This window comes from Sarcophilus harrisii, chromosome 4 (genome assembly GCF_902635505.1).
Source record: "Sarcophilus harrisii chromosome 4, mSarHar1.11, whole genome shotgun sequence".
Lineage (NCBI taxonomy): Eukaryota > Metazoa > Chordata > Mammalia > Dasyuromorphia > Dasyuridae > Sarcophilus > Sarcophilus harrisii.
The window spans coordinates 313,695,230-313,722,216 of NC_045429.1; the positions used below are offsets into that span (position 1 = coordinate 313,695,230).

Below are 26,987 nucleotides of genomic sequence, written 5' to 3' on the forward strand. Positions count from 1 at the left end.
CAAATTCATCAACTGGGTTGGATATTTAAGTAATCTCCAGCAGCACTTTATTACTCATTTTTAAGTAACTACATCAGCAAGGTAGAGTGCTAGACACTATTGATGTAAAGATATATAGATATATCACAAGCCTTGCAGTTCTAGGGAGATAGGAAAGAGAAGGAATTCTAGGGAGTGTGTGGCTAGGAAAACTCAGAAATGTTTATTATCTTTGTTTTTCCTGAATCCTCAAATGAGCAAAGAAGAAGGGGACCACAGAGATAAGAGTTATGGTAATGGAATCTTCAAGACTGGCAAGTTGAGGGAACACAGGGTTGTGTGATTATAGCTAGTAGAGGACTAAAAGCCATGGGGTTACAGTAGGATGTTCAATTGATTCTTTATACTGATTTAGGACACTACTCCTGAACAGAATATTAAATTCTACCCAAATCACAGAACCTGTGCTTTGCAACTCATTCCATTTTCCGCCTGTAGCTCTGTTTGATCTTAACTCCATGGAACAACTCCAATCTCACCTCTTTCCAACTTCTTTTTGTGTGTTGTCTTTTTTTTTTCTTATTTGTATCACCAATGCTTAGAACAGTACCTGGTGCATAATAGTGTATTGATTTGAACCAACTCTTTCCTAATCTGTCTAAAAATATGTTAAGGTTTACCCACAATTAAAATTAAAACAAACAAACAAAAATGTTTATTTATCCATCTATCCTATATAGCCATCTACTATTCCATCACTACATCTTATATCTTCATTTCTTTATTGCCCATTAGTTGTTTGGTTTTCTTCTATTTTTTATATCTTTCTACCAATAAAGGAAGATCATCAAGAAATGAGAGATCAAATATTTAGGTGAAGTAGTTAGTCCTGAACAAGAAAACATACTTCTTTATCTTATATGTGGAAGAAAAAACACAAGTAAAGATAGTGAGAAATTTTGAGGTGGGGAAAAAGAAACTGTGGGAGTTCGAATTAGAATTCAATATTCTCAATATAGTACAAGGAAAGAAGATCTCATGAGATAGAGGGACAAAGTTTAATATATGGTTGATAATATAATATTAATAATAATATGTGATTAATATATGATGAGGTCCTGAGTATCCAAGTACAAGTTACAGAGAAAGTGAAACATTGATAGGATTATAATATTTACTGAAGCAAGCAGAGAACACTGATAGGATCAGCTCAGACTTAAATGGGCCAAATGTATGATTGTCCAAAAGATTATTTTATGGAGCACTCACAGGGCAAGTACTTACAAGATGGTCATAAAATCGATATAAGGATACTCTTAAGGTCTCTTTTAAGAACTTTAAAATTGATTGTATGACATAGGAGACACTGGCACAAGACTGCCCAGCATGATGTGCCCTCATCAGAGAAGGTGAGAAAAGCAGAATTGAATTATCTCAGAAAAAAGGCAAGATATTCAAAGTTAGAGAAGCCACCCCAACTATTCATAGGAAATATTTTTGTCTGACCTTTGGAAGAACATTCTAAGCTCCTTTTGGTCTGATCAGTCACAGCCAGACATACTTCAATATTCAAGACATTTGAATTGTAATATTGTGATATGATTTTGGAATTCTTCGAGAATGAAGGACAATAAGCAAGTGGACCTTTTTTTTTTTTTCTTAAGTACATCTTTTGTTCGTGTTCCTTTGCTTATAATCTCACAGAGGTAGAGATCTCTGGAAACTTAACCTTTACTGTATACAATCAAGAAGCCAAGTTATGATGTCAAATCCCTAGGCTATATTTCCCTTATAAAAGATCTGCTCATACTATAGGTCTTCTGCTAACTTCCCTATGAATTTAGTCCACTGGTCAATGGCATAATTCTTAATATAGCTAACTCCTTTCTAGGGCTACCCCACCAGCCAATGGCATACTCCCACTTCAGGGCATCTTTCTCTTTGTTATAGTTAACTCCTTTTTATGGCAAGCCTGCTATGATATACTTCTGCTTTATGATATTTTTCTCCTTGCTATAGCTAACTCCTTTTGAGGATCATCTACTTACTAAGCATCAAAATAGCTAATGCCTACTGGAAACCTTTTTTTAGAGCTAACCCCATAACCACCCCCAACTTGACACACGTTAAAGACATCTTATTCCTGATTAAATGTGAGTACCAATAAGGAACTTGTCTTTTTTTTCCCCTTGTTAATCACTAAAATCCCTTTCCTTGCTAACTTCTCTTAATTTAGCTGATTTTTGGCAACATAATAAAATCTTTGTTCTTGATTTGGAGGCTGTCTATCTCTATAAATTCTTTTGAGATGACTCATGTCACCAGCTCATAACCCCAATATTATTTTGGGGTATCACCCCTTCCCCCATAAAGTGTACAAGCACTTTACATGTTAGCAGATAGTTTTTTGAATTAGTGGCCAACAGATTACTGATCATATTTTATTTCTTAATTTAATTGAATTGGTCCTTAAATGATATCCTATTACAAACTTATGCTTGAAGACATTTTATCTTGGAAGGACCTCCCAAAACTTATGGAACACTGAAATAGCTTAACTTAATGGAAGGTTATGTCTAGGGTGAAGCATAATAGTAAGATTTTAGTAGGAGAGTGATAACATTTTGATGAATCCACCATCTCTTTTGTGTGAATATTCCCAAATCATTTGAAACATAGATAATCTGTATTATTTCCATCTATATCTATCCATCAGTCTCCCAAAAGTAATTTATATAATATGCTGGGGAACATCTTATTATTGACCTAATATTTCTTGAATATTAATGAAATACTTGGGCTTTTTATCTGATATTCCCCATTTTTGTTACATGACTGGCCTGTTTCTTTTTCCAGTCATACATGTCTTGTTGATGCTTTTTATACAACCTCTGGCATAGGCAATTATTGGTAATATGTTTCAGCCTGCTTATATTTGCCATGTGTCTTTCCATTTCATGGAAGAATAAGAAACTAATAAAAAAATAGTTTGAAAGAAAATCCATTATGAAAGTACTTTCAAAGTTTCAAGTCTTCAGGTTTCATTATTTCCTCTTGCTTTCATGTGGAAACATATCCAGTGTTATATAATTTTCTTAAAAATAGGTGATGGTAGAAATCTTTAGTGTCCCTTTCCCCCACTGAGTGATAGAAAACTGATGTTAAGACTAAAATCAGTATTGAAACTATGTATTCTGTGATTATTGATATACTCAATAGAATTTATTGTAGTCTGACTTCTTTAACATTTAATTTTATCTTTTCAGGGTGCCATGAAACCATAGATTACTTTTTAAATTTATTATCAAAATGCTGAGTGAATGAATCATGCAGAGTTAAATCAATTCTACTAATTACAGAAATAAGAGCATTCTGATTATAATGTATGTGACTTTGAGTAAGTCATATTCATTTTGTATGTTAGTTTGTATTAGATTAATTTTATGTGTTAGAAGTTAAAAGTCCATTTTTGCTTTAAACTTATGATCCCATTCATGGTTACGATATGGTGATCTGGAAATAAAATAATCATTTTATTCTGATGTTATTATGTCTTTTATGTCTCAAATACCCCTTTTTTCATATTATTATATTTGTTTTCTTTTAGACAGTGTGATGATATTAGGTGTTCTTTCCTAAAAGAGCAAAGGGATATGCAAAGATTGAATGATTTCTCAAACAGTGGTCCATAAATTATATTCATATTTTAAAATAATTTTATTATTATGTTTAGAAAGGTCAAATTATTCTGGAGAAAGAAAATCCATCAGATTCTTTCTCTAATTCTCCTATCTTTCAGAATGACATTGGCAGAAATCACACAGGTATTCTGACTGGAACTGCTACAAATTACACATGCATGTGCACACAGACACACACACACTCAGACATTGGGATCAACTAAGCATTTATACTTCCTCAGTTTTTGTACATTTTCCTGATTAGCTCTATCACACTCCCATGATATTTGTATCAAACAAATATCTTAAATATCTTTTCTTAAATCACTTACTGTCTATATTTCCTCTTTCCTCAACAGAGCACTTCAATTTATATTTCACTCCAGAGCTCTCTTCTTTCACCAAATTCACACTTCAAATAAACTCAACATTATTTATAATTTCTTCTTCTGTTGCTTCAATTTTAGAAGACAAAGTGGTTCTATCCCTTGACAATGACAAATCCTCTATTTGTCAGCCAAATAATGCAGGATATAGAATGCTGGGTCTGGAAGCTAGAAGACTATGTTTAAGTGTGATTTAAATACTTCTTACACATTTCTTCAATTTCTAGATCTGTGACCCTCAGAAAGTCACTTAACTTTTCTCTGCCTCAATTTCCTCAAGTATAAAATAAATTCTTGTCAAGAAAACTCCATGGACAGTGCTGGCAGGCTATATGATCCATGGACTATGAAGAGTCAGACACAACTGATAAACTGAACCATGCATATCCTCTCTATATCTATATCTTATCATATCTATATATATATGCACATATATACACATATTTATAATGTCCTATATATCCAAATTTAATATATATATATATTATATATATGTGCATATATGTGTAGGTGATATATTTGTAAGTACAAATGTAATGTGCAAAGTACAGTGAATAGCATATAGTAGATGCAATATATAAATGCTTGTTTCTTTCAATTCATTGCTTCACCAAGAGCATTAATGTGCCTTTTCCCCTTCCAATATTTTTCATTTTTTCTTTTTGGACATTTTTGCCAACCTGATAAATATAAAGTAAAACCTCAGAGTTGTTTAGGTATTTTATCTAAGTTGTAATTATATGACCCATCCCCCCATGATTGTTGATAGCCTCTATTTCTTTCTTTGAAAATTATCTGGTCATATTTTTTGATCATTTATTTTTTGCAGAACGACTTTTTATTTTTAATCTTTGAATCAGGTTTTTATGTAATAGACATCTAGGAAGGTATGCACTAGTTCTTTTTTTTTCCTTTTGTAATTAAAACTTTTTTATTTTCAAAACATGCATAGATACTTTTCAACATTCACCCTTGCAAAATCTTGCATTCCAATTTTTTTCTCCCTGCCTTTCTCCTCACCCCCTCCCCTAGATTTTAAGTAATCAAATATATATTAAACATATGTAATATTTCTATACATAGTTCCACAATTATCATGCTGCACAAGAAAAAGATCAAATCGGAAAAAAATGAGAAAGAAAATACAATACAAGAAAACAGCAACAAAAAATGAAAATATTATGTTGTGATGCACACTAAGTCCCCACAGTCTTCTCTCTAAGTGCAGATGGCTCTCTTCATCATAAGACCATTGGAACTGTCTGAATCATCTCACTGTTGAAAAAAAAATATCCATCAGAATTGATCATCATGTAATCTTACTATTGCTGTTGTACTAGTTGGTTTGTGAAAGAGGTCTAAATTACTATGGATTTTCAAAGTTATGTCGCTTTCTTTTAAAATCAACTGAAAATTACTTCTTTTGATACTACTGCTTAGTAATACAGTTTGAAAATTATTATGGCTTTCCATTTTTTCATTGTTTCTATTGAGAGTTTTTTTAATCCATTTTTCCTCCAGATGTATTTTGTTATCTTATCTTCTATCTTTATAGAGTAATTCTTGTGTCATTTGTTTGGTATGTAATTGATTAATTAACAAAATTATTTTAAGATAATGAAGATAATAGATAAGATTATGTCTGCTCACAATATTCATGAGCAATTATTTTTTTACTGTATGATATTTTTAAATATATATATATTAAAATGTTTTATAGTTGTATTTTTATGTACATTGGTAAAATTTTTATTTATACTATTGTACCTTGGTAATGTTTTATGTACCTTGGCATAATGATTTTCAAATATTTTATGACTATTCTAGTTATTTTCAGTAGATTTTTCTGTCTCTTTTTGAATAATTTTTTTTGGAAGAGTGGGATTGGCAATGCACAGATATATATGGATTTACTCTACATTATACAACTTTACTGAAATTGTTATTTGAATTCATTTTAATTCCCTTTTGGATTTTCTAAATAAATCATTAGATAATTTAAAAATCAGTATTTTAATTCAATTTCCCTTATGCTAATTAAATTTCTTTTTCTTCTTTTATTACTGTAGATAGAATTTCTTGTGTTATTTTAAACAGAAATATTGAAAATGGATATCATTGATTTACTGATAATTCCAGTTTAATTACATAAAATTGTCACATTTTATAGGTAGTATTTATTCTATTAATATATTTACTTTTTTCCTTCAGAAATAAGAATTGTATTTTGTCAAAAATTTCTTCTGGGTATATTGATAGAATCAAATATGAATATATATAGAACAGATTTATGTTCAGAGCTTTCTTCCTTGTCTATAAACCCTTTGTTGATGATCTTAAGAAGCCTCAAAGAGTCAAATATAAAATACCTACTTCATGTGCATCCAATCTTTTTTACTTTTCTCAGATTAAGTATTGCATCTTCAACTTTCTACTGGCACTCCACTGGGATCACTCCTTGGCATCTCAACTCCACATGTCCAAAACAAAATCCACTGTCTTTTCCACTAATTACATCCCTCCTAATTTCCTTATTTCTGTCAAGAATACAGAGATTTTCATCTTAAGAGTTATTTTCCGGTCTTCATTCTTAATCATTTTCCATATCCAATTGGTTGCCACATCTTATTCTCACCCTCCCTCCATATATTTTCCATGCATCCCCTTTTCTCTGCTTGTATCAAAACTACCCTAGTTTAGATTCTCATTTTTATTATGGAAAATTGAAATAGCCACCTAACTTCTACTGCTTTCTCACATTTCTCCTCCAAACTGATGCCAAATTGAAATTATTAAGGCATAGGGATAACCATGACTCAAGAAATTTTGTTGTCTCTCTATTACCATTAGGATAAAATATGAACTCCTATGTTTGGCATTTAGAGACCTTCACAATGTACCATTAGTCTCTCTTTTCATATATCTTACAAATTATTCCTTCAAATATTATACTCCAATCAAATTGGTCTATTTGCTGTACCAGATATAAGATTTTCTATTTACTATCATTTGTGACTTTGTGAGTTGTGTTCCATTTGTGATTCTGATCATCACTAATCTTCTTCAGGGTTGAACCCAATCCCTTTGGGGGGTTCAAACTGCAACCCTCGGTGCTTGTACATTGTATAATTGTTAGCATAAATGATATTATGCTTTTTCAAAAAACTTTTTCTGCAGTTTTTGATATAAGTATGTGATTTAGGATTTTTTTATCTCAATATAATTGATTATACTAATCTTCAACCACCCCTGTATTCATGATATAACTATAATTTAGTCATATTAACTTTTTGAATGCATTTCTGTAATCTTTCTACCATAGTTTTATTTAATACATTTGAATAGATGTATATTAATTACTATATTCCTATTATTTTATTATTACTCCCAATTTTAGATGATCATATCATATTTGAACACCAAAAAAGTATTTGGTAGACATTATTTACTATTGAGAATAACTTGCTTACTGGAGGTCAAAAAAATTGATAGAATTTTCATGCAATTTCTTTCTTCTAGTTTTATTTCTAATTTGAACTCTCCACTTTGTTGACATAAAACTATATAGTAGATTCTGATAATTATTTTTATTGCTTCTGAGATTTCTATAATTTCGTTTTCTGATTTTTTTCAAGTTAGTAAAAGCTTTATTATTTTTGTTAGTATTATCAAATAACCAACTTCTTGTATTTGTTATTTTAATAGATTTTAGCTTTGAAATTCATGTTTTGCTTTCCCAACTTTCCCTCTCTCTCTCTCTATATATATATATATTCTTTTCTTTTTTTCCCCTGAGACAATTGGGCAAAGTGACTTGCCCAAGGTCACACAATTATGACGTGTTAAGTGTCTGAGTCAAGATATTTTTCATGCTTATTTTGGGTTTATATTCATTTGGTTTATTTTGTATTTTATTTGCACATCTACCCTCTTTATTTTTTTTTCTATTTTGTAAATATATATATATATATATAGATATTTAAGGAGGGGTGTGTGCGTGTGTGCGTGTGTGCTCTGTATGTGTGTTTAGATTCATTTAAGACAAATTTTTCATTTCATCATAATCATTATGTTTCATAGTTACTTTTTCAATGATTTATTTTATCCCACTCATTGTTTATTCTTTTATTATTAAATCTCTATTTAGTCTTGTCTTTGAATTGTATTCCCTGTATTGAATATTTTTAAAATTTCATTACAGTATTCAAAGGATATGCTTATTATTTTTAAATATATATATTTACAACCTCTCTTTGCTCTATTAAGGGGTCTATTTTTGTGAATGTATTATCTGATGCTGAGAAATAGACATTTTAATTGGTCCTAATAATCAGCATATTTCTTCAATTATTTACTCATTTTTCAAGATATTCCTTAAAAACAGTTTAAGATCTATTTTGTGATTTAATGCTCACAATTGTAGCTTCAGGATCTTTTATCATCACTTGTGCTCTTAAATGATTTTTTTTTCCCCTTGAATACTTTGGCATTTCAAGCATTTTTCTTTTTGCTCTCCCACTATCCACTTTTCACACTCTTCCTCTTTTACTGAATAATACACCACTTAATTGTTGCCTACAAAGTGCTTCATTCTCCTTCCTCCTCTGCAAATCCCTGCTGGGAAGAAGAAGACTGGAGAAGATTGTTATTGCATGAAAATTTAAAGGATTATTGAATGTTTATAATTCTGAAAAGCATAAGACTAGTAGATTTCTTGAGTTCAGGAATTCTAAGATGTTGTAAAATTAAAGGGGATAAAGTAGCCACACTAAGCCCAGTACCAATATGGTAGGCCCCAGGAGAAAGGAAATCACAAACTTTCCTAAGGAAAGATAAATCAGCCCAAGTTAAAAGCAGAGCAGGACAGGTCTCCCTTGCCAGTCAGTAATGGTATCAGGTCTATAAAATCAGGCCAATGCATTGGATTAACTTCCTTGGATGACTTGGACAGTGAGAGAGAGAAAAGAGATAAGGTGGGAGGGAAGGAGAAAGAGAAAAAGGAAGAAAGAAAAAGGAAGGAAAAAAGGAAAGGGAAGGGAAAGAAGAAGGGAGGGGGAAGGGAGGAAAAGAAGAAAGGAAGAGAAAGGAGAAGAGAGAAAAAAAGAAAGGATTTTTTAAAAAAGTAATGAAAAAAAGGAAAGCTGATGATTAAAAGTAGTTCCTAGTAGTCACAGAATGGTTTATATTTTTCATTTCAGAAGTATTCTCCTCTACTTAGTTTATCTAAAATGTACATTATCTTATAAATTTGGGATCAGTTGATGAGAGAGTAAAACAGAGTGACTAATATCTTTTATGTTTGCAGTATACTCTGAAAGAAACCTCAATGTAATTCAATACCACTAATTGAGAATTAGATACTTATGCTCAAGCTATAACAACTCCCTAAAGAGTAGATAAGAATGACTTGTTTTTTTTTTTTTTCTTTCAATGAATGAATTAGTTCACTGGTGTAGTTTGAAGCCAGAGTTGGGGGTGGTGTAGAAACGGAATTAGGGGGATGAAGGGAAGGAAATGATGCACACTATACTTTGTAGGTTTATGTGCTATGGTTTCCCAGACTTATTTGATTCATTTTCTAGTTCCCATAAAGGAAGCACTTTTTAAGCAAAAATAAACACCACAAGTTCCTAGAGGTCAGGAAGCTTGTCATGTAAAGAGAAATACTACACAGCAGTACTTTTTTTTTTTTTTTTTTTTTTTTTTGGTATTAGCAAATGACTAACCATTGTGATACCTGAATCTGCAATGAAATATTGTGCCATAAGAAATGGTGTAAGAATTCAAGAAGCACATAAAAACATGAATTGTTATAGAATGAAGTAAGTTTATGTAAGGGGAAATCTACACAAATATAACAAGGTAAAAGATAAAATAATAAAAGAAAACTGAATATATTGTTATTAGATTGTGTCTAAGGAAGAATTAAGAAATTGTACCTCTCTCTGTTCACTGCAAATATGGGGCATCATGGGTGTATAATATTTTATATTTCTGTCAGAAATGGTTCATCTCTTGCCTTTATTTTTCTGAGCTTTCTTTCACTTTTTGAACTATTTGTTATAAAGAGTGGCTTACCGTGTGGGAGAGGGGGAGGGAAATATTCAAGAAATGGATGTGATGAAGAAAACAAAAGGCATCATGGGAAAGAGGTCTTTCAAAATGCTTTCTGATTATGATGATAAAGTTGAAAATTTGGACATAATGACTTTAAATAAAAGTGTCAATATTTTATTTTATGTCAAAAATCTTCAAAAGAAATAAGCCAACCAGTTTTGAAATCAGTGATACAATGGTAAGCACATTTAAAAGCAGACTGATCTCACATGTGTATCTTGCAGGCCCATAGAAATAAATTTAGTGTTAACCATTCTCTCAATAGGATCTTCATTATTAATCCTGTCCACTGAAAAAAATGGTTGTCATTAAACATTACTAGATTTTATTTTATTTTGTTTTATTGGTGAATTGTGTGAGTGTGTGTGTGTGTGTGTGTGTGTGTGTGTGTTAAGCTAAAGGACTTTGGAGATTCATCTTTTTATTTGAACATATCCATTCAGAGATTCATCATTTAAATGGACAGAGGATGAAAAAGAAAAGATAGCTAAAAATCGCATTTATTGTGGAGAGACTTGCAAAATATGCTGATGATTCCAAAAACAAAACCACAGCAGGGGGGTGGTGGTAAGTTCTTTCAAAGAAAAAAAGAACAGAATTCCTTTGGTCCTGGCTTGTTTCCATGAAAATGACAAATTCTGGAAAGAAATCATTCAAATGCCCAGATATGGTAACTGACAACTAATATGTGAAATGTAAGCACATAAAAGAACATAGTTTGGTTGGAGCATCATGAGTTAGTACAATGGTTCAGAAGAAATTGCTACTGAAATCACCTGAATTTTAAGTGATTTTAATGGAAAATCATTTCAGAGAACTTCTAGTGATGGTATAAAAGAACAGTCAAAAAATCACTCATGCTTTATGAACTGTTCCTTTTCTCTGTCATGTTTATGATATTTGTGATTCATATAAAAATGGAATCAGTCAAGATGAAATTAATTATAATTCTAAATAAGTTGCTTAATTCAAATTACATTGGTCTTTGATAATACTTTTTATTTTAATTTCACAGATTGTTTAATTAGGGCAAAATAGAGTGGGGTGGAGCTTGAAAATAGTATTACCTTTCTAGTCCTTGGATGATGTCACTATAAAATGGCAGATCAGATGATTTTCTTCAATGATGTAGATAAATTATTGCCAGAATATTTCCAATATTCCAATGTTGCAATATTCCAGTAAGCATTTGCAAAATCCAGGGTGCATTTAACAGCAAACTATTCATGTCTTTTGTGCAAAATTGTAGCCCTCATAACTTCATTTTAATGCTAACAAAGGAGATGATGTAACTACCTCAAACTGATGGGGGGGGGGGAGGGGGAAACAAACCTTTAATGTGTGCCTAACTGGTTTCTTGGCATGGGAAAGCTTTTCAGCTTGTAAGCATGTAAGCAGAGTCTATCCCACACAAATGTTCCATCAAACAAAGTGTTTATTGTAGAGTGGGTCTGCTCCTGAGACAAGGGAGTAAACCGATGCTTTTTGATAGGTACATTAACCATTTCAGAGTATGCAGAACTCAGTGTTGGAAACTGGAGTGCTCAGTAAGGACTTGTTAAACCAAACAACCCCCCATCATTTTGTGCACTAAAAAAGTGGCTTTGCCAATTAGGACTTAATGATAGTCAATTACTTCCTCTTAATTCTCCATGCAGGTATAAATAGATTAAAAGCACAATCAAAAGTAGCAAACCATTTTGTAGATGGAATAACCAGAAAATCAAAATTGTAGAAAATTAAGAATGGTGTCATGGTGTTATTGTGCTTTCTGTCTTGATCTTGATTGCTGAAGGAAATGTCTACTTTAAAATATTTACTTTCACTTTCAGATGTAGACTTTTTAGCTCTATGATTTCTATTTGGGATACCAAAATTATTGATGAGTTAAACTTCCTACAGATATTTTAGTGACTATCTTAAAACATGAGAGCCAATAAGAGCAAAGATGTAGTTGGAAGTACAATGGATAGTTTTACCAATTAAATTTGGAGAAATGTAGAGAAGGAACCACAAGTAGAGAAGAAATCCAGCATGCTCCCTTTAAGAGAGAAAGATGATTAGCGCCTTTGGCAAAATTTTCTCCTCCCTTTCAGAAGGGAAATGAAGAGTTGGCAGTGTCAAAATATGAGTGAGTGTGATGGAACAAAGGCAAAAGCAATTTTACACCTTCCTGAAAGACACCTGGGAGTGGTTTTACCTCCCCTAGGCTTAAGACAGAATCTCTCAAACACACCTAAAGGCGGATCTTTGGAAAAGCAAGCTCCATTTCATTGAGATGTAATTTAGTTCTCTGTCAGGAAAAGTCCATCAAGGAACAAGGTATTTTCGGGAAGAGTAGGAACAGCAAACGTGCTTGAAAGTTAGAAAATTTCTATTTGATCAGCTATAGAGATTGGACATCTACAATTGTATGTAAGTTTCTGGAGTCTGGAGTGGAGAAAATGTTTCATGTTTGTGGGGTAATTTTTCTCTCTTACAGCTGAGTTTTAATTGCCTAATAAGAAAAAAAGAAGTGTGTATTCTCAAATGTAAGCTTAACATTTTGGAAGGGTTATGGAGATCTTAAAAAAAATCTTGTAATAATTGTATTTCTTCTTAATTGTAGCTAAATGGAACATTTCCAAATATTTTGAATACAAGAGGATTGTATCATAAAGGAAAGCAAAATATTTTAGTCATTTCAGATCAGAGAAAGCAATGTTGTGCCTCAGGGTAATACATCATGAATAGCTCTGAAGTTTCCCAAAATAATATAGATGCATAATAAACTTGCTATTTTCCCTTATTGGATGATTGTTTTTTGTTGTTGTTGTTATTGGTTTTGTTTTTAAACTGGGCCATCTTAAAATTAAATGCATAATTAATCCTGACTGTCTATGTCCTTAAAATGGAGTTATATGGCTTATATAATATAGTTTAAAATATATTTCTATCTCCCTTTATAGGTTTTGACTGAAAGCAGAAACATCAAACTACTATCCTGCTGGATGATCTGAGAGTATAACAAAATGAGTTATTATGGAAGCAACTATCGGATTGTGAACATGGAGGGAAATGTGCCCAAGTACACTAACTGCCATCCAGAGCACATTATAACTGAGAAGCGAAGAGCAAGAAGACGATTGCTCCACAAAGATGGTAGTTGCAATGTGTACTTTAAGCATATTTTTGGAGAATGGGGGAGTTACATGGTTGATATTTTCACCACCCTTGTGGATACTAAATGGCGCCATATGTTTGTAATATTCTCTTTATCTTATATTCTCTCTTGGCTGATTTTTGGCTTGATCTTTTGGGTGATAGCCCTTCATCATGGAGATCTGTTAAATGATCCAAACATCACACCTTGTGTTGACAATGTCCATACTTTCACAGGGGCATTCTTATTCTCCCTTGAAACTCAAACCACTATAGGCTATGGCTCTCGTTGTGTTACTGAAGAGTGTTCTGTTGCAGTTCTTGTAGTTATACTCCAGTCAATTTTGAGCTGCATCATAAACACCTTCATCATTGGAGCTGCCTTGGCCAAAATGGCAACAGCTCGAAAGAGAGCTCAAACCATTCGATTCAGTTATTTTGCCCTCATAGGCATGCGAGATGGGAAACTTTGCCTTATGTGGCGCATTGGTGATTTTCGGCCAAATCATGTAGTAGAGGGAACAGTAAGAGCTCAGCTACTTCGCTATGTGGAAGATAGTGAAAGAAGGATGACAATGGGATTTAAGGACTTAAAACTGGTAAATGACCAGATCATCCTTGTGACACCAGTGACCATTGTTCACGAAATTGATCATGAAAGCCCTTTGTATGCCCTTGATCGAAAAGCTGTAGCCAAAGACAACTTTGAGATTTTGGTGACATTTACTTATACTGGGGATTCCACTGGGACTTCCCACCAGTCAAGAAGTTCTTATGTGCCTCGAGAAATTCTCTGGGGCCACAGATTCAATGATGTTTTAGAAGTGAAGAAAAAATATTACAAAGTTAACTGCTTACAATTTGAGGGAAGTGTTGAGGTATATGCTCCGTTCTGCAGTGCCAAGCAATTGGACTGGAAAGATCAGCAGCTGCACAACCTTGAGAAAACATCCTCAGGCAAAGGATCAGGAATGACTGAAACCAAGGTTAGAAGAAGGTCATTCAGTGCTGTTGCCATCGTTAGCAGTAGTGAAAATCCTGATGAAATGACCAAGACCACAGTTGATGAGAATGATGAAACACCATATCAGAAAGCTCTTCTGCAATTAAATAGAATCTCAGTAGAATCTCAAATGTAGCTTACATGGTACTGGCAATTTATAAGTGGATTGCTCCACCAACCCAAGTTTTCTCAAGACAGTCCCCCTAAGGCAAGTGGCTTGAAATAACCTGAAAATAGAATAACAGTTTAGAAAAGCAATTTTTGTTACTATATACCTGGATAGGGACAAAGATAGAAGAGGAGCCTGATTAACAGAAAATCTGTAATCTCTTGCAATCAAAATGTTTCAAAGTCCATTAGAAATGTTGAATTTAGGAAAGAAAATGGACAGTTCTCAACTTTATCCCTTTCACTGTCCTTGGCCATTATCCAGTGAAGGAGCCACTGAGCAGTAAAGTCATAATAACTAGAACTCATTTATATTGTGCTTTATAATTTAGAAAGCACTTTCCTAACAACAACCTGGGAGAAAAAAAAATATATATATATATAATTATAGTTATACCAGTTTTACAGAGAAAAAGAAGCTAAATATCAGAGTTAAGTGACTTGTCCAGGTTATACAGCTAATAGTAACTATGGGTAGTTGATATTAGAATCAGAATTTGAACTTACATATTTTTACTTTAAGCCCAGAATTCTTTTATCTTTTGCTTATCAATGTGCCTAAGATACTAATTATAGTTAAAGACTTGGAGAAGTGCCACCTAATATCCTCATAGTGTTTGCTTCATTAGCCCTAGATTGCTCAAAATGATTTTTTGACCCTTTTGGCCTTTATTGATCCTTGAAACAAATGGAGACAGATGTCATTTTTTTCAGAGTATGAGCAGTGAGATTCAGGTGATGACATGACACTGAAATCATTGATAAGCTTTGAGACAATGGGCTCATGAGAAACAAACTCAATGTTTTGGGGTCCCCTTAACATTTTGACCTATGATTAGAGTCATTATGATTAAAGAAGGAACAGAAACAATCAATTTTTATGTTCATTGACAGCAGAAAATTGTAATGGAGAGAAGGGTTAAAAGAGTGGTAGATTCATTGATTGGTAAAACCTTTTTTTTAACTTTATCCTTGGAATTAAAAATAGGTGTACTTACCTAAAATTTAGATTCATGGCTATGTATGGACATGGTTTGAAATTTGGTCTCATGGCCAAAGAATATATTATTCTCCATAAGACTCTTTTATCTGCCACCATTGACTAACATGGAATGCCTAAGTTGTAGATTGAAGCAAATTTTTTTCTTAAGGCTAAAAACTCACACTTTTGGTTTTTCAGTTGAAAAGGTGTTTTTTTTTTCCCTTATCAATGAAAAAGTCTACATTATAAGTCCACATGGTTACTGTAAGCAGCTTATTTTAAGGAACATTTTTATCCTTGAGAATTGGATAAACAATACTTGAAAGCTATATTTATATATGGCAAATTGAGTGATTAAGAGATTATGGAGATAACAGATTGTTTTAGAGTGAAGGGAAGATAATCATGATGAATTCTTGTAGAATAAATTCAGTTATCTAGAAAAAAGAGAAATGTCATTGCAGCACTCTCTTACATTGACTTAGTGACTACCTTCAGAGTGCTCAGTAGGATTGTATTAATTTTTATATAGCCTATGGTACCTTTGTCAGATTTTTATTGTCCCTAAAATTATACCATCTTTTTGATGCTTCATCTAGAATAAGAATTGATTCACATAAAGAGAAATTGGAATAATTAAGATATAATTAAGATATACTAGATTGAAACTTATGGATTTCAAAAAAAAAGAAACTTATGATTTCTCAGTACCTGCTTAAAGACAATTAAAGATTATTAAGAAACATAATCAAAATAGCTCCATTGTAATATAAATTAGAAGAATGTGTTGGTTACAACCTTCAAAACAAACTCTCTGCAAAATTGTTGTAGAGTCTAATTCCTCTGATCCAACATTTAGAAGTCTTGATTCTTTCTTGCCTTAGGATACCTAGTCATATTAGCTTTTATAAATGCATGTATGCAGGTTTACTTATAACAATTATCTAGCTAAATATGCCCATAAAATTGGCATGGTTGAAAATTTACTTTTTTTTCAGTCTATTTTATCTAGATTTAGCTCAAATTCTCTTGCATGTTTACGTATGTAGACACTGACCATTTACACTGTTTGCTTCTATTGTGTTAAGTTCAAGTTTAGCTCATTGTATCTCCTTTGCTAGTAAATTCAGTTTTGGAATATATGATTCCCCAGATATATCCATTTAATTTGAATGCAATGTAAACTCTATCTCAAGACATAATATCTATTTTCTAGTTTTAAATTACTTTCTTGGTCTATCTTCATTTTTAAGTGTGTTCTATAACAGTAAAAATTTAAAATAAAGAAATTAAATAAAATTAGTGTTTGTGTATTGCTATATTTCTCATGTTGTTAAAGATATATTTCTGTATTATGTCATGCCATCACATTAGGAAACTGCACTCAAATAACTTCTTGAAAATGGACAAAATGACTTCTAATAAGGTAAATGACTACACTCCTAATGCATTTTTACTGTGCCCACTATGTCATCTTTTCATTAGATGAATTTTCTCTTCTTAGATTAAAATCAAGCCTTAACACAAAAGCACTCACTGTTCTAAATATTATTGTTCCCAGATCATAACTAGGATTGAACATAAGGAATTTTTTCTAGAGTGCAAAATTTAAAAGGTATTGACAGCACTTATAATTGTTTAGCCCATAGAAACAGTAAATGCTAGGAGATAATTAGCAAAAATTAAAATAATAAGCTACTAGCTCGATTTGCTGCCTGGGTTAGTACTTTACAAGGTGACCACTCAAATAATGATTTTCCACCAGTGTCTCGGGATATCTGTTCTGCATTCTCAGTGTGGAAAAACCTTCATGGCACCCTCTCACTGCCACCCCTCATAGCTAAAAAAAAATTAATAACATTGACACTTGCTTTTCATATAAAAATTCATTATCATAGCCTTGATATTCATAGTGAATATTTTCACTATATTGAAGGCTTATTTGGAATGAGGTTTCAGAGGCAGACTCTAAGGTCATCACATGTTTCAAAATGCTATCTGGTTCTAGCCAATAGTCAAATGATTTGAATCATTGCCATATATTTTGACTTTATGCTAGGAAGATATAACGTACTATGTTTAAAATACAAAACATGCACACCTTCTCACTTATTCCTTTTTAAAATTCCAATTACCTCCAGCAATTCTAAAATAGTTTACTAATAGAATCAGGTATGTGTTGGAAAAGTAGGTCAGAAGACTTATTCAATTTTTATGAAGGCATTTGGAGAATATCAAACCTTTGAAGATTTGGTTTTTTTTTCCCCTGGGAAGTGAAGATAAATAAACTTAAATTTCTTGAATCAGTTATAAATTATAAATTCCCTTAAAATACTAATAATTGAATGATGTTGAGAAAGGAACTAATGATTTCACCTTTTTTCCCTCCCATTTTCCTCCACCACCACCCCCTGCAATAATTACATCCAGTTTTGCAATCTGGACTTCAATTTGGACTAGAGATCTAAAAAAAAAAAAAAAAAAAAAAAAAAAAAAAAAAACAACAACAACAAAAAAAAAAAAAACTAGGTTTTCTTATCATTGGAACCATAACTGGCAATTGACCAGTATTCTAGCAAAAGGAGTACTGGCAGTCCCAGACAAAAAGAAATCTAGATGAAGACTATATTTCATGATGTGCATGAAACCATTAAGCACTTTTTTCATTAATTCAGAAAACATGAAAAAACTATATATAGACAGATAGATAGATAGATATAGATATTTATATAAACTCTCAATCCTCCAAGAGAAATTTAATCTATTTCTCAACTGAAAACTTTTGCTAAATCAACATCCTTCTGAATTGTGCCACAGAGAGTGCACTGGAGTCCTCTTCTTACCTCCCTTTAAATGTTAGGATGTGAAAATTCTATTCAGGGTAGAAAATTCTCCTTCCTATTTGCCAAATCCACTGATCCATTGCAGTCCCTATATAAAGAATGTGTTGCAAAGACATGTGTCTAGGCTTGCAAGCTATTTGAAATAAGCTCTGTATTTAGAATTTTGGAAAGTACTTTGCATGCCTGGTACGCTACAATTTACTATTTCAAAGTAAGAAATCCCTACCTCAATTCCAGAATTAGATTACTGGTATTTCAGCATTTTTTTTTTTTTTTTGCTTTGAGGGTGGTTGTGGTGATTAATAATCTTATTCGTCCCTAAGAGTAAATTGAAGTATAGCATTGTAGTAATGAGAGTACAAGGAATATGTGATAGAGAAGCAGTGGACCAAAGCTATGGAATCAGAAATTGATTTTTTAGCTATAGCTGCTTTTGTTTTGTTTTGTTTAATAAATATGAGTCTTTGTTATGAGGGAAGACTTCTACTTAGAGAGAATGGAAGTTATTTAGTAGTAATAGATATGAAAAAAGACCCCTGAAAAAAGCATTCTAAAAGTTGCACATATTGTACACAGGGAAGGGATAGAGAGCTATTTGTTACTATTGGTTAAACTCAAATATATTTATTAAAAAAAAAAAACATTATGTGGTAGAAATTCACAGTTGTGTATTATATCCTGAAAAGTGTGACTTGTAGATTATACTGAATTCATAATAAAAATATTCTGTTTTATTTTTATTTTTTAAAGAACATAATTATGAAATTTGGGAGTCAGAAGTAGACAGATAAGTGAGAACAGAGTCAGAATGGATTTTGTAAGCTGTTCTTGGAGCATAAATTCTCATGGAAATATTGCCTTTGAAATCTAAAGCTTTCTATGTGACCCACTTTAGAAGACTTTGTGAGCACAAAGCAAACAGACATCCAAAAGGATCAGTTTCCCTGAAGAGATGTCTTATTTGTGTTGCTGGGAGACCCTAGATGGCCTAGTTTGTTAAGGGACTTTTCTAAAGAGAAAAAAAAAAACCTTATCTCAAAATGAACATTCAAGTGATGCTTTTGCTTTTCTCATGTTACAGCATAAAATGAAAACAATCCAGTTACAGTAACTGTAAGGGGGAGAATATTGGTTTCGGGGAAAGAAGACTTAGGGTTGAATCCCAGTTCAGCATTTACTATCTGAATGATCTTAGACAAGTCACTTTATATTCCTGAGCCTCAGTTTCCTTATTTGTTAAATGAAGGGGTTGGAACAGATAATATCCAAGTTCCCTTCAAATTCCATTATACTATGGTTCTATATAGTTCAATAAAATCTGAGCAGCACATAATAATCTCCTGTCATTGTTACCATCTTTTTTCTCCAGCATTTCTACATCTCCTGACTAGGAATTTCAGTATAGATTTTGGCAAACTTGAACTAATGTCTTTTAATTCTATTATTTTAGTATATCCTCAGGTTTTACTGAAAAGATAGATACCTAGAAGAAAAATCCTCTCTATTGTTCTTTTTATAAGTTTTATTTTTTTCTTACTCCCTCCTTTTTATCTTCATTCCTTTCCTTTCTTTTATTTACTGTTCCTTTATCTTATTTTTTTCTTTTCTCTCCTCTCTTTTCTTCTTTCCTTTCCTTTTTCCTTTCCTCAGCTTTCTTTTTCTTTTTTCCTTTCCTTTGTTTCCATATTCTTTTCTTTTTCCTTCTTTCCTTCCTTCCTTGCTTCTTTTTTTCTTATGATCAGGACTATGATTCTATCAATGAAGCAGATTCACAGTGTGATACACTCTTTAACCATGGAGAATGGTAATTCATCTGTAACAAGCAAGCAATGTTAAATGACTTGTCCATGATCCCATAGCCAGGATGTATTAGGAGTAGGCCTGGAATCAGAATCTTAGCAATAAGAAGTGTGAGCACTGCTACATACTGTCAGTGTATTAGGGAACTTTTTAATCTAGCCTGAGTTCAAAAAGAATAATTCTGAATAATAAGAGTAATGAAAATTCAGCTCAGGTTCTCATTTAGCATATTTTTATCAAGAAACCATATCCATTGATCCAAATAAAAAACTTTTTTTTAGTAACTTTTTATTGACAGAATCCATGCCTGGGTAATTTTTAACAACATTATCCCTTGCACTCATTTCTGTTCCAATTTTTCCCTTCCCTCCCTCCACCCTCTCCCCCAGATGGCAAGCAGTCCTATACATCAAATAACAAAACTTTTTATTTGTCCAAAAGTCCAAACCATTTGTCCAGACCAAAAAATAAAGAACCTTAGAAATAATCAGTCCTTGTCTTCATCAATTTCAAATATATTCACTTCAAAAATGATGTATCATCCTTGTTGGTGGAATTGTGAATACATCCAACCATTCTGGAGAGCAGTTTGGAACTACGCTCAAAAAGTTATCAAATTGTGCATATCCTTTGATCCAGCAGTGTTACTACTGGGCTTATATCCCAAAGAGATTTTTAAGAAGGGAAAGGGGCCTGTATGTGCAAGAATGTTTGTGGCAGCCCTCTTTGTAGTGGCCAGAAATTGGAAACTAAGCAGATGCCCATCAATTGGAGAATGGCTGAATAAATTGTGGTGTATGAATATTATGGAATATTATTGTTCACAAGCTAATTGTACAATATTTTAGAGTCCAATGCTTTTTGTACAGCAAAATAACGGTTTGGACATATATACTTATATTGTATTTAATTTATACTTTAACATATTTAACATATATTGGTCATCCTGCCATCTAGGGAAGGGGGTGGGGAGAAGGAGGGGAAAAATTGGAACAAAATATTTGGCAATTCTCAATGCTGCAAAATTACCCATTTATATATCTTGTAAATAAAAAGCTATTAAATTTTTTTAAATGATGTATTATAAAAATTTAATTTATACAATTTAGTTCTATAAATATCTTTTCAATGACTTGTTTTAGAAAAAAGAAGGGAAACAAATATTTATTAAGTACCTATTATATCTCAGACACTGTGCTTAATACTTTACTAATATTATGTCTGTAATCTTCATAACAATCCTGGAAATAGGAAATCCTATCATCATTTCTATTTTGTAGTAGAGGGAACTAAGACAAAGATATAGTAAGTGATTTGCCCACAGTCACTCAGCTAGTTAGTGGTTGGAGGACACATTTGAACTTAGGTCTTCTTGATTCCAATTTCAGCCCTTTATCCTCACATGACTATACTTCTACAGATATCTCTTATCTAGTCTCAACTATTGCCTCAATCAAACTGAAACCTGCTAAAGACCTTATCTTAGAAAAGCCAAGCATTCCCATTGCATTCGAGGCCATCTCCAGTCATCTTAATCTATATTTACCACTGGACTCAGATGGCTACCGAGAGAGAGTAACTCTTTGCACAGTCTTCCCTCATTTAAATCCAATTTACTTGCCTGTCATGGTCACATCGTGACCATGACAGGCAAGTAAATTGGATATCCCTGATATCATGGTCCTCTTTGAGAATGAAAGACAAACAACAAATACTGGACTCCTCTTCTCTCTTCTGTCTCATTTTCCTTCTCTTCTTGCTCCTTCTTTTTCTCTTCTTCCACTCCTCCTCCTCCTCCTCCTCTTACTGCCACAGAGAGATAGAGACAGAGAGAGACACACACACTCAGAGAGAGACAGAGAAAGAAATAGAAAGAGACAGACAGACAGACAGAGACAAAGACAGACAGGCAGAGCATTTCTCTCTTAAATTGAGAATATTCCTGCTGTCACTGAGGGATAAATATACTAACTCTTCCCTCCCCACCCACCCAAAATTTAAAAAAAAATCAATGTTCATAAGCTTATTTCCTTATTCATTCATTTTCTATATTTAAAGATAATGTATATACCACTTTTTAGTTCATCATCTCCTACTCTCATACCAGGGGATTTTAATATACATGTTAACAATACCTCAAAAAAGCTAATATCATATTTTAACAATCTATTCAGTTTCCATAGCTTAATCCTCAACCCCATCTCATTATGCATTTTGATCATCCATTTCATGGTCTTGACTCTGAAAAATTCCTATGTATGATAAAAAATATTTTATTATTCTATATTTCCATATATTATGACCCCTAAGTCTTTTTTTTTTATTCACATCATGATCTTCATTCCCTCTTCCTTTTGCTAATTTCCCCAGCTAAACCTACCATGCTCCCTAATCTACTCCCTAATGAACCAAATCCATTGTTCCCCTGTTATATCACCAATCATATGTTTTCTAAACCTACATGCTACTAAATGAAGCTGGAGAGAATTACAAAACTGGGGTAATTGGGTTCTTACTTGCCATCCGTGAACTCTGACTTCACCAAGTTAAACATTCTATTTCTCCCTTGTTTGTTCCCTATCCTACTACAGTGACTGTTCTGAACTTTCTCATTTCTCCTCAAATCTTCTACTGCATTCCCTCTCACCCCACATACTCTCACCAAAGAATCTCTTCATGTTTTACCTGTAAAAGTTCAGATTTCACCCAGAGTTCATGCTTTATGAAAATGCCCCTTTGCGAAAGTTTTCATATAAGACTGATAATTACTAGAAAGAATGATTTGGGGCTCTCCAGACTTTATAAGAAATAGAGTTGGTAAAACCTTAGAAGAGATTTCTTTTTTTGCCTTCTGGATTTGAAAGAGAACACATAGTTCCAGACTTTCTTTATCAAGAGACATTTGAAGGGAAAGACACCTTGAAGGAAAAGAAAGACTTTGAGAAGAACCCAATATGTAAAGAAACTGATGCCTCCTCTAGAATATATCTATTTCCACTTTGTCCCATTAAAGACTTCAGAGTTTCTAGAGACATGTCTAGAGACAACGTATTACCTCAACATCTTGGCAATATAACTTGTGTATAGCACTTTAATGGATACGCATTTTTAAATACAACAAACCACTAAATTTCCGTGATATGTCCTGTCTTTTGGAAAGTAAGTAGATTACAGTAGATAGAGAAAACAATAAAGTATGTCTAACATTTAGTAAACAGAAATCCATTCTTATTTTTCTATATGCAACTTCTCTTAGATCATTAAAAATATCCTCTCCATCCTCCCCTATTCTAGGGGGGCTTCCTTCAATAAATAACCCACTTCTAATCCATCTCACCACATTTTCAATCAATTATATTACCTAATACACACTAATTTTAATGATGTCTAAGGAAAATATGTAGAAAGAATATCTATTAAAATTAAAGCACAATATTTTAAAGAGATTATCTATGAATGATATTTGTTTAAACTCTGTTCTGTTGGATCAGCATTTCATGCTTTTCCTTTGTTGAGATAATTGAGCAGGCTCTCTGTAGAATGGAATGTGGTGAACATCTGAATTCTGAACAGAATTGCTAAGAAGCAAGAAGGGGTTTATGTTTGTTAAACCTTAGCCAATCATTAGGGGAAAAAAAGGTTATCAAAACATTGTTCTATGTATGACAAACTTTTAACACTTTTCTTGGTCTTCTTAAATTATCACTGAATCATAAAAAAAGAAAATTGCTTTCTAAAATTAATGTTAGAAAAGTGCAACCTACTATTATTATAAACAAAGCTTAAATCTCCCATGGAAAATAAGCTTTTTCTGTCAAAACTCATTTTCCAAACTTCATGATATACTCTGGTGTAAGTTGAATACTGGAGTTATAAGGCTTATTATCTAAAAATAGCCCTTGGAGGATAATACTGAAAACAGCTGCTAATTGAGACAGAGAAAGCTCCCCTGGCAAGTGAGAGTTAATGAATCTGGATCTAAAATCACAGGTAGCTCTCTCAACAATGCTTTATAATTTCAGTACTGAATTGTTCTTCACACTTGCCACAAGTTAAACACACTTTGTGTGGGATGTAGGTCTGTGCGTGTATTTGCGTGTTTGTGTGCTTGAGTGTGTGTGTGTGTGTGTGTGTGTGTGTATATGTGATTGCCCTAAGATCACAGCTTCAAAGATTTAGAGTTATAAAGAATTGTAATGGTCATCTTGGCCAATCTTTTCTTTTTTATAAATTAAGAAAGGTTAAGTGATATATCGAAGAAGTAATAATAATGATAATGGTGATGATGAAAATAATAATAAACTAACATTTATACAATAGATACTATATAGTATTATAAGAGCTTTATAATTAATATCTTATTCAATCCTCACAGAAGTAGGTGTAATTATAATCCTCAGTTTACATATTAAAAAAAATGAAGTAAATAGAGGTTAAATGATTTTGTCCAGGGTCACACAGTTGGTAAGTATCTGAGATTGGATTTGATTTTCAGGTTTTCCTGATTCCAGAGTGATACTCTGGACACAGATAGTATGGGGCAGAACTAGAGATGGAACAAAGTGTTCTGCCTCACTCATCATTCTTCCTACTGTTCCATATAGTCTTCCTTCTCATTTTCTTCCAACTAAATGTTGATAGCTGTGAAAGTAAAAAGCTAAATATCAATGAGACAACAATAGTGATAATTATTTTAAAATAATACTTTAAAAACTCTCCATGCTGTTTTTTCAAATTTTAATTAGGGTTTGATAATTGTTCAACATAATTTCTTTTTTTTCCCACAGTTTCTTTTTTTAATAATGTTATAAATTTATCTTTTTATTATATCCTCAAAATTCCCCTCTATTCTGCAGCCATCCTATATAACAATATTTTTAAAGGAAAAAAAGAATGGGAGAAAAAATGAAACAAACATCCAAAAATATTAAAAAATAAGTGCAATTTGTCACAGTTGTGGACCTCCCACTTCTGCAAAGAGGCAAGGGTTTCTTTTTTAACCTTTCCTTTAGAACCATGCTTTGTTTCTATTTCCAAAATATTCAGAGGTGTGTGGGGAGGGGTGGGGGGTGGGGGTGGGGGAGGCGTGTGCGCATATCTAATTTATGTGTTTGATTGTTCTTTCCCAGGTAGCTAGGTTGCACAGAGTATCACTCTGGAATCAGGAAAACCTGAAAATCAAATCCAATCTAAGATACTTACCAACTGTGTGACCCTGGACAAAATCATTTAACCTCTATTTACTTCATTTTTTTTATATGTAAACTGAGGATTATAATTTCACCTACTTCTGTGAGGATTGAATAAGATATTAATTATAAAGCTCTTATAATACTATATAGTATCTATTGTATAAATGTTAGTTTATTATTATTTTCATCATCACCATTATCATTATTATTACTTCTTCGATACTATTATAATGATCCATAATTTCATTAGTTCAAGGACACTCTGCACTAACAAATTCCCAGTTCTTTAGTGTGTGTCTACCATTCTCCAGGAATACCTTAAACTTAGCTAGATAGATAACAGAAATGAAGTTTGTCATCAATGAGATGATTAAGTCTTTGTGATTCAGCAGAACCTGACAGAGATTGCATTCAACTGGCAAGTCATTGCTTCTTCCATACCATAATGAGTCATCAAAATAAGATTTTTTTTGTTGCTGAGTCATTTCACTCATGTTTAATTCTTCAAGACCACATTTGGGTTTTTCTTGAAAAGATACTAGAGTGGCTTGCCACTTATTTCTCCAGTCCATTTTATAGATGAGAAAACTGAGGCAAACAGGATTAAGTGATTTAGCATCTCACAGCTAGTTAGTTCTTGAGGCCACAACTGAATTCACAAAGGTTCTTCCTGACTCTATGTACTCTATTCCAGTCCTCTATCCATTGAGCCACCTAGCTGCCCCCAAAATGATTTTAATTAAACTCTAGGGTCTTGCTGTTAGTACTTGTGACAGTTATTTTTTTCCAAATCCCCTCTACCACCTAAATAAATTCTAATCCCAATTCTGTTATTTATGTTTGTGAATCCCTGGCAAGTCACTTTACTTTTGTTTCTTTATCTGCAAAAATTGGAATGTAGGTTGGAAAGTTAGGCCATTTTTAAGGATCCTTTAAGCTCACAAATTCAGTTTATTATTATTTTTTGTTTATTTAGCAGCAATGGTTTTCAGGGAAATTATTTTATCTTATCAGAATATATATATACATATATAACATATATATATATATAGGTATGCTTTTTTTGTTTCAGGAGAGTAAGGTGAAATAGTGATCTATAAAGATATTAAACTCCATTTAATAGATCTACCTTTTGAAATCGATTAAGATTGGCCTCTATCATTATTCAAGCAGAAACAGGTAAAATGCAAAGTAGTACAATATTAAAAATATAGTGCTTAAGTAGAAAATAGGGACAAAACATATCACTTATAGAAGTTATACTATAACCATAACCTACTCTATTGATTTTTCCTATTAGGAAATTGAAAATTCCTAATAGAATTTATTGAGGACCAGCAAGTAAAGGTTCAGCACTCATGGGGACAAAAACAAACAAACAAACAAACAAAACATATGTTTACTTGTGTACATTACTAACATTCATTATTGTCCCTCATCTAAGCCCCTATATTTCTTTTAGTTTTTGGGCTTCACCTCAGTTTGTGATAATTTCTGAAAAGATAGTCTAGAGAGCCAAGCAATTTTCTCATGGGACAGTTAGTGGGGGAGGGCAGGTTAATGTGAATTGAAGCTGACTATTGCTCATATGGTTATTAAAAAGCCACAGAGAACTTTCTGAAAATAAAGGGAGATTTTTACTACTAGTAGTTCTCAGAAACTTTGAAAAGAACTTAGACAGAATATTGACAAGACA

General features: G+C 32.5%; 1 protein-coding gene across 3 annotated transcripts in view; it reads left to right on the forward strand.

Annotated features, from left to right (window-relative positions):
• Positions 1-16,500, forward strand: part of KCNJ16 (potassium inwardly rectifying channel subfamily J member 16) — an 84,884-nt gene extending 68,384 nt beyond the window's left edge. For all 3 annotated transcript variants that reach the window (XM_031965718.1, XM_031965716.1, XM_031965717.1), the window contains one exon: positions 13,111-16,500. In XM_031965718.1, coding sequence (XP_031821578.1) covers positions 13,174-14,442 — 1,269 coding nt within the window. In that variant the 5' untranslated portion in view covers positions 13,111-13,173 and the 3' untranslated portion in view covers positions 14,443-16,500. The remainder of the gene's footprint in view (positions 1-13,110) is intronic.
• The last annotated feature ends 10,487 nt before the right edge of the window (positions 16,501-26,987 follow it).